The sequence below is a fragment of the Rhopalosiphum padi genome, chromosome 3 (genome assembly GCF_020882245.1).
Source record: "Rhopalosiphum padi isolate XX-2018 chromosome 3, ASM2088224v1, whole genome shotgun sequence".
NCBI lineage: Eukaryota > Metazoa > Arthropoda > Insecta > Hemiptera > Aphididae > Rhopalosiphum > Rhopalosiphum padi.
The window spans coordinates 80,986,147-80,995,889 of record NC_083599.1 but is presented as its reverse complement, the minus strand read 5'-3'; the positions used below and the strand labels follow the sequence as shown (position 1 = coordinate 80,995,889).

The 9,743-nt window shown below is 30.1% G+C and overlaps 2 protein-coding genes across 2 annotated transcripts; both read left to right on the top strand.

Moving 5' to 3' along the window:
- The first annotated feature begins 823 nt into the window (after window positions 1-823).
- Window positions 824-1,768, top strand: LOC132923941 (52 kDa repressor of the inhibitor of the protein kinase-like). The gene is made up of 2 exons (XM_060987954.1): window positions 824-1,587; window positions 1,655-1,768. The coding sequence occupies exons 1-2, from the start codon at window positions 985-987 to the stop codon at window positions 1,766-1,768; spliced, it is 717 nt and encodes a 238-aa protein (XP_060843937.1). The 5' UTR covers window positions 824-984.
- A 1,189-nt stretch (window positions 1,769-2,957) lies between these two features.
- On the top strand, window positions 2,958-9,236 carry LOC132926123 (uncharacterized). Its single transcript, XM_060990462.1, has 10 exons — window positions 2,958-3,115; window positions 3,936-5,170; window positions 5,303-5,495; window positions 5,554-5,617; window positions 6,492-6,610; window positions 7,370-7,806; window positions 7,924-7,999; window positions 8,114-8,274; window positions 8,328-8,524; window positions 8,754-9,236. Exons 1-10 carry the CDS (start codon window positions 2,958-2,960, stop codon window positions 9,234-9,236), a joined length of 3,123 nt encoding a protein of 1,040 aa, XP_060846445.1.
- The last annotated feature ends 507 nt before the right edge of the window (window positions 9,237-9,743 follow it).

Here is a 9,743-nt window from a genome sequence, read left to right as displayed (position 1 = left end):
AGAGGTCATAGAGATTCAGGGAAAATAACTATTGAAGAAGCTGACAATGTCCATCTTGACAAAAATGAAGGTAACTTCCGAGAAATACTTCGATATAGAGCACAAGGAGATCCAGACTTAAAATCATTTTTAGAATCCTCTGGTAATATTAAGTATATAAGTCCTATAATTCAAAATGAAATAATAGAATCTTGCAATCATATTATTTTAAAAAAAATTGTCACAAGAGTAAATTCTCAAAAATGTTTCACTATTCTTGCCGATGAAACAGCAGATATCTCTGGCATAGAACAGATTTCTTTATGTGTAAGATATTTAAATATTGAAACTAAGGTACTCCATGAAGATTTTCTTCAATTTGTCCCTACAACAGACATGACCGGTATAGGTTTAGCAAACATAATATTAAATAGTTTACATGCATTTGGAATTGATTTGAAATATATGAGGGGACAAGGATACGATGGTGCCTCTACAATGTCTGGTGCATTCAATGGAGTTCAAGCGGTAATTCGCAAAAGTTATCCACTTGCCTTGTACATTCATTGCGCAGCACATGTATTAAATCTTTCTGTATCTAATTCCTGCTCAGTACAAGGAATAAGGAATTGTTTAGGGACAATTTCAAAAACTAGAGATTTTTTTATTTATCCGAAGCGTAAAGATGTTTTAAATAATGCAATTGAAGAATTTAAAGAGTATAATATTACAAAAAAATCTTTAAAACGACTATGCTCTACTCGGTGGATAGAACGGTATCATGCTGTAAATGATTTTCTAGAACTTTTTGAGTGTATTATTAAATCATTGGACTTAATTTCTAACTGGGCGGATTCAGACACATCTACACAAGCGAGTAATTTGCGTTCTTCCATATTACAAGGTGAATTTATTATCTGTTTACATATTGTAGCTAAAGGATTTGGTCTTGGACTGCCATTATCAAAACAATTACAACGGATAAATATAGATTTAGTAGAAGCTATGAGCCTTGCCGAAGATACCTTAAAAGAATTTCAGACATTACGAACAAATGTAGATATTGAATTTCATGCTATTTTTGAAGATTCAAAAGGTTTAGCAAATACATTTAATGTAGATATATCTATGCCAAGAATAACAGGCAGACAAAAAAATAGAGTTAATATTGTCACTGAATCACCAGAAACCTATTTTCGAATAAGCGTATTTATACCTTATTTAGATACATTCATCGAACAACTAAAATCAAGATTCATCGACCACAAAAATACAATTTTAGATTTTAAATCGCTAATATCTGTTGAACAAAATGAAACGACATTTTTGAAGTTGGCAAAAACTTACACGACTGATTTAAGTGAATGTCAAGATTCTATTTTATTATCAGAATATAAACTATGGCAAAGACGTTTAAAAAATGTTGAGACTTGTAATTTACCAAAAAACGCAATGGAAGCAATAATACTATGCAATCAAGAAATATATCCAAATGTTTTTAAATTGCTACAAATCTTTGCAACATTACCAGTTTCTTCATCATCGAATGAGAGAACCTTTTCAAATTTAAAAAGAATAAAGACTTACTTACGAAACACGATATCTCAAGTAAATATAATTTATGAATAGTTTATTTTATTTATTTAAAACTAATATATTTTAAATTTTATTATAGAAGAGATTAAATGGTTTGGCCATGTTATCGATTCACAGAAATGAACAAATTACTACTGATGATGTTATGAAGGAATTGAGCTTAAAAAAAAGGCGTCTTGAATTTATTATTTAAATATTAATTTATATAATAATTTTAAGTGTATTTATTATTTTCTATTTTAAAAATTATTTTTATTTGCTTTTATTTTTATTAACTTACTATTTACTACTTTTAATTAAATAAATAAAAAATGTTTCATTACAATATTTGATGAGTATATTATGAACTTAGTAGTATTAGACGTAAAACAGAGAAATATTGCCACCAATTAACAAATAAGTATATACCTATTACCTATATTAACTGGACACCCCCCTAAAAAGCATACAAAATACGCCACTGATTATTATAAGTAGGGATATTGAATGAGATATGTTCTAATAGGTAAGGTGCATCAATATGGTTATTGATTAGTTTATATAAAAATAAGATATCAGCTAAATCCCATCTAGAGGCTAGAGAGGGAAGGTTCAGAAGTGATCTTATTGATGTATAATCATACTGGTTAATAATTGTGTTGGATTTATATGCTGCAAAACTTAAAAATCGATTCTGGACCCCCTCAATAAATAATCTCTATGTTGGATTTAGTATAGGGGCTCCAAATAAGAGATCCATACTCTAGGATGGATCTAACTAAAGCGCAATAAAGAAACTTTAGTGAATCCAAATTTTTAAATTCAGACGAATGACGCTTAACATACCCTATTACATGAAGTGATTTTTTTACTGTACATTCTATATGTTCCTGAAAATTTAGGTTATGGGTTAAGGTTATACCTAGATCTTTGATAGATGCAATTGAATTAAGTTCAGTATTGTTTATATAATATTAATGTTTAAGCTCATTCCCCAAACCTGGCACCAATTATACAAGGTATTTAATTCCTCTTGAAGATTTATACAGTCACTAATTGAAGAAATCCGAGAATAAATTTTTAGATCATCTGCAAAAAATAGGAGGTGACACTTGCTTAAAACTAATGATATACTGTTGATAAATAAAATGAATAAAATGGGAAACAAATGGCCACCTTGAGGAGTACCTGAAGGGACAGGTGATAAACTAGATGAGTAACCAAGGACTGAGGTAAAGTGGGACCTATTTGTCAAGTATGAATTGAGCCAGGACAATAGGGGATCACCAAAACCTAATTTTTTTAAAGCAATAGCGAGTAAATTGTGATCCACACGATCAAAGACCTTCTCAAAGTCCGTATATATAACATCAACTTGGCTGTTATTTTTAAAAGACTCAAGTATGAAGTGCTGCAGAGTTAAGTTGCATGAAATGGTTGATCTACCGGGCCTAAAACCGTGTTGGCTATTGTCCAGAATTGTATTGATTGGATCGATTATATGCCTAAGAACTAGTTTCTCTAATAATTTACCAAGTTGTACAAGGCCTGAGATTGGCCGGTAATTTTTTATATCTGACTTATTACCTTTTTAAGACCGTGGTGATAGAGCTGATTTTCCATAGGGAAGGGAAAACACCTTCCTTGAGTGATTTGTTGAATAACGAGAAGACAGGATAGGTAATAGAATCAGATATGCTGGAGAGAAAGTACCCGGAAATACCATCAGGTCCGGGAGAATTGGATTTATATAAAGAGCGTAAGCCGTCAGAAACTACATCAAGTAAGATAGTGCAGTGCGACGGGAGGATATTGTCAAAGTTTTTAATAGGTCAGCAATATCCCTACAATTATTTGCAGTTTTGTTATTAACACGTTGACTGCCACAAGCCCGCCGGCGACCCAAGTCGTATCAGCGCGTGTCAGGCTATACTATTTTTACATCGTATGTCGATAATGTTTACATGTATAAAAATAGATCCAGTTGTTAGATTTTAATAAAATTGATATATTTAGAATCAGTTAATCGTAGATAATATTATGAAAAAAAAAAAGTCTTGGGTCGCCGGCTGGCAAGCGGCCTGCCAAAAATGTAATATTTCGTACAAGCCACTTGGGTCGCCCGCTGTCTCGTGCTAGAATTAGATACAATAATTTGTTTTTTATTGGTTAAGATAATAATAATATTTATTTTACACGTTTATATGTCAATTATCTTTTAGTATTCGTCTGGAATAAGAAGTGTGAACTTCTCGTGATTATCAAGTTCTGAATTTTATTATAATTTTTGCTTTATTTTACGTAACAATTGTTAACATAATATCATAATGGATGAACGCATGATTAATAATGCATTAGATGATTCTGACAATTTTTTCTAGTGACAGTTTTGACGATAATGATAGTGATCCGATATATTGTGTTGAAAATGAAAATAATAGCGATTCTCAAGAGTCGTCAGATGATGAGGATCAAATAGAGAATCAAATTTTACCAATATCTAACAATAGCCAATCAAATTGGAATACAGTAACAGGTACTAATCAAAAAAATTTTAACTTTACGGGAAATTCGGGGCCATTAGTCATTTTAGACGAAGATATTGGACCTATGGATTATTTTAAATTGTTTTTAACTGACAATATAATTGAGTTAATGGTCATTGAAACAAATAGAAACGCTCAACAATTTTTAAATACTCAAACAATTACACGTGGTAGTAGATTTTCATTTTGGCAACCAATAAACAAAAATGATATGGAAAAATTTATGGGACTTTTGATGTGGATGGGACTCGTAAAAATGACTTCAATAGCTGACTATTGGAGCAAAGCTGAACGTTATAAAAATGGTGTTGCACCAAAAATTATGAGTCGGAATAAATTTGAACTCATTCTTAGGTTTTGGCATTTTGAGGACAATGAGACTGCTGACAAAACCGATCGCCTATACAAAGTAAGAAAATTACTTAATATGGCAAATGATTTAGTAAAAAATATAAATAAACCTGGAGAAATAATCGCGGTAGATGAATCTATGATACCTTTTCGAGGCAGACTTAAATTTCGGCAGTATATCCCAAATAAAACACATAAATATGGCGTAAAATTTTTCAAAGTATGTGGGACTAATGGATACACGTATAAAATTATTATATACGAAGGAAAACAATCAAAACCCGGAGAAGCGTTGAGTGAAACAATAGTAACTTCTTTGTGTGAAAATTATCTGAACGAAGGACGTACTATTGTCACTGATAATTTTTATACGTCTGTTCCACTAGCGGAAACACTTTTAAGGCAAGACACTCATTTGGTTGGAACTCTTAGAAAAAATAGACGTTTTTTACCAAAAACAGTGATTGAAAAAAAATTGAAAAAAGGGGAATTTGTCGGTCTGGAAAATAATTCTGGTATTGTAGTATCTAAATTTAAAGATAAACGTGACATTCACTTACTTTCAACGCGACATCAATTAAATATGACAAACACAGGGAAGAAAAATAGGAATCAAGAAGATATATTAAAACCAGATATCATATTATTCTATAATGCTGGAAAAGCAGGAATAGATTTATCGGATCAGTTAGCGTCGTACTGCACTCCTATGAGAAAGAGTGTTCGGTGGTATCACAAGGTAGCAACTGAGATAATTTTAAATACATTTGTAGTAAATGTTCAAATTATGTATAATGAACAAAATTTTCGAAATAAACTCACTATACATAAATTTCGTGAAGTGCTTGTAGATAAACTCCTTGAATTAAAACCTACATCTTTACGTGTTTCAAATTCTGAAAAACCTCTTGAAAATAGATTTCAAAGACGACAAATAATAAAACATAAACTCGAAGAGACAGAAGAAAAATGTTCAAGAAACAGAAAAAAAAGAAAAAGGTGTATTGAATGCAATACAAAATTTTCGAATGAACTAGGATACAAGTGAGTTCAAAATAATTTTTTTTTAAATTAATATAAATTTTTAATATATTATTTCTAGGGAAGCTTTGAACAAGGCTAAGAAAGTAACAACCTTTTGCAGTCTTTGCCCATCGAAACCATCGGTTTGCATACAATGTTTTCAAAACCATTTAAAAAAACAAAATGTATGAATACAATTTTGTTACGTGTTTGTATACAATTTTATTTTTAAGTAATATAAAGTGAATTTTTTTTTATCAATTTACACAGGGTACCTCTTTGTTTTTTTTAATTTTAATTTTAACGTTTTATACTACTGTTTACTACACTTATATATTCAAATATTACATTTTTTTGTATAAAATATAAATGTATTAAAGTTGAAGGATTTTATTGTTATTAATTATTTTTTTTGGGGAACAAAACTATTTAGGGCTGTTAATAGTGCATCTTGGAAGAGGTTAGCAGCAGCTTCAATATCAAGATTATTGAAAGACTTGAACCAATTGAAATAATTAAAAAAATAAGTTAGCATTTATATAGTCACCTGATTTGTATAGAAATATATTAATATCATTGTTAAGATTGGGTGTGACTGTGGGTAGCTTGCAATTTATTAGGAGTACGGTATGGTATAGATCAATAGGTACTAGCGGATCAATGCAAGGATTGATTAGTGTATCACGGATGCTTGTAAATATTAAGTCTAAAATGTTACCAGACGAATTAACAATGTTATTGAATTGAATAAAATTGAAGAGAGAAAAACCCTCTATGAGAGACTGACCTGTGGTTGATGAAATAAAGTTGAAACACTTGAGGCCAGTTTTACCACTTACCCAAGTTAAAGAAGGTATATTATAGTCACCACAGACAATAAATTTACTATTTGGATAAGTGCACACTAAGGATTCAATAGCTGAGAGGTGGTTTAGATATAATTGTACATCACTATTAGGAGGAATATACACAGCACAAATTATGATTATTAAATTATTAAGTAAAACTTTTATATAGACCTGTTCGACATTTAAAGTGTCGATGTTAAAAAGATCAGAATTAAAGGTATTTTTAATAGCGATGAGTACACCCCCACCACGAATAAGTGAGCTAGTTTTCTCATTTCTATCACAACGGTAAACGTTATATCGACTATCGAGTAAACCTAATTCATTGCCGTGAAAACTATTATTGAGCCATGTCTCAGTGAAAACTAAAAAATCAAGTGAAAAAGATGGAATTGAACATTTTAGCAAATTAATTTTGGTACGTAGACCACGAACATTTTGATAATAACCGGTAAAATTAAAATTAGTGTTAGTAGAAGTCTTATCAGTACGTTTATTAGATTTATTGTTTACATTTTTGGAAATACTATTTAATTTATTTATATATTTTTGATTACTATTATTGGCCTTTGCCCTCGGAATTAGTTTTTTGAACCGGTAGTTACTATTCTTGGCAGACCGTTAATGTAGAGGACTTTGATAATCTGTTCACCGGAGTTGACTCGATTATGGTAATCAGTGTAGACATTCTTAATGTGGCGGCGTTCTGTTTGTGAGCGATCTTTGACAACGGATATGTTATTTACGGATGAAGGGGACTTCCGCTTGGTTTTTAAGAAAGACGAAATAAAACTATTTACGTCACACTGGTTGCGTAATGACAGTTTTATCGGTCTAGTTTTGTTAGAAATCAAACGTCCGAGACGAGAAACGTTAATTATGTTATCAGGGCAGACGGAGCTCTATATATTTTTCATACCTTAAATTATATAGTTTTTGCAAAAAAAAGATTTATAAATCAGTTTCTAATTTTGGATATTTTGTTAATGATTAATTTCTCTGCAAAATTAGTGATGATTAATATTAACGATTTTCTTATTATTTTAGAACTATGAATGACTCCCAAGACATACGTGAATTGTTGGATTCAAGTTTTCTAAGTCCAACCAGTTCATATAATACAGGGTATTTAATGAACAGTACTCAAACATCAAATGAAACAATTGATGATTCTTCTAATATTTCTTTTGCTTCAAGTTCTATATCTTCAATTGATATTATTCCATTGTCAACAAACATTTCTGTTTCTAGTTCAAAAAGTGCAATCAAACGGAAATTGTTAAATGATACTGGGGATTATATTTTGGTACCTCGCGAGGGTAAAAGTGCAGTATGGAAAAAATTTCAAACAGTCATGTTTTTAAAACCAAATATACAAAACCCGGATTCTCCTGATGAAGTATTAACTGATTTTGTTGCATGTATCAATTGCAAAGAACTCTATGGAAAAAACACAGGAACTGCTTCATTGAACAGACACAAATGTGCCCATGAGTTATAATCACAAAAAACAATAGAGGTGTATACCGAAGTTACGAAAAAGAAAAAAACACATTTAAAAAATGAAACAATTGAAAAATGTGTTGAATTTTGTTGTTTAGATATTAGACCAATGTCTGCTGTTAATGGTGAAGGTTTTAAGAGTTTTAGTCAATTTCTATTGGACACTGGTTCAAAGTTTGGAAGAACTGACATAGATGATATTTTGCCTCATCCAACTTCCATATCAAGACATATACAAACAACTGCCAAGGAATTAAGAAATAATCTTTTTAAATATATTTATGTTAGTATAAAAAAAAAGTTGTGTGCATCAACTTGTGACATGTGGACAGACAACTATAGAAAAAACAGTTACATGTCAATAACATTACATTATATTGATGATAATTGGAAACTTAATAATCGCTTACTAATGACTGGCCAATTTCCCAGTTATGAAACAAAATTTGGTGAAAATATAAAACGATTTATGTATAATTTTTTTTTCAAATATCTGAATCAGCTAATGAGTTGAATGATGATTTGATGTTCTATGTGACTTTTGTTACTGACCAAGGTGCAAATATGTTAAGCACACTTAGAAACTACAATAGAATGAATTGTTGTGCACACTTATTAAACACAGTTTTGCGAAATTTGTTTGATTTAAAATTTTTGGAGCCAGAAGAAGAATATGGTATTAAACCTTTGGAACCCATTGTAATATTAATGACTTGAGTGTAAAAACTTGGTGAAATATATGAAAAGCTCTGGAAGAAATTGTGAACTTAGCAAAGGACTTATTCAAGAAGTGGAGACAAGATGGAACACTCGACTATTTATGTTTCAGTCAATACATAAAGCACTTCCAGAAATAATTCCAATATACGGAGAAAACTTCGGTTGTATTACAAATATTGATACTAATTTACTTGAAAAAATTATTCAGTTTTTAAATCTATTTAAAAAAGCCTCTGATGATCTCGAGGGTGACAAATGTCCAACTATCCACAAAGCAATTTTATACCAACAGTTTCTAAATAAGCATTTAAAAAAGTATGCTGATTTACAGATCAATATGTGTAATAATGATGAAGAACCTACAATTAACTCGATTTTAAAGATATTAGGGAAACAAGGATTAAAACTTTTGGATTCTAAATTCCAATTGTTTAATGAACATGAAATTGCTATATTTTTGTCACCAAAATTTAAGTCATTAAAGATGTTTAATGAAAATGATAAAGCTCGTATCTATCAAAATATTGAAGTTAAACTATCGCAGATCGAACCAGAAGAAAATAGTGAATCAAGTAATCTACTACTAGAAGAAAGACATGTTCCTCAAAAATCTTCAGAAAGTACACCGTTCTCAGAATGGGATGCTGAGAATGATCCTGAACTTTCTGATATAAAAAATACCACGATATAAAAAAGAATTAGAAGATTACAAACAAAAATACTTTGAGTTTGATGTTGAAGGAGATGATTTATTATCATTTTGGAAAAATCAAAAGTTTAATTTTCCATACCTATCCATATTGGCTAAGCAAATATTAGCTATTCCAGCAAGTAGCGCGAGTAGTGAACGATCGTTTAGTACAGCAGGAAGAGTGGCTCAACTGTGGATGCAATTTTGTTTTTAAACAACCATTTTAATAATTTAAAAAAATAAAGTTTCCATATTTATAAAATCCAAATTTCAAACATATTTTTTAATATATAATTTCTGTAAATATTTATAGTATGTAATTATCATGTTTATTATTATATCATACAACGTTAAGATAATTAAATAAAATATATTATGTTTCTAAAGCTATCATATCTAAATCATGCTGTTAAATGTTAATAGATATAATATTATTTATTACATTTGTATCTCTTAAGTTGTTAAGTTTTACCTATTATGTTATTATAATATTTGATTAGTACACAA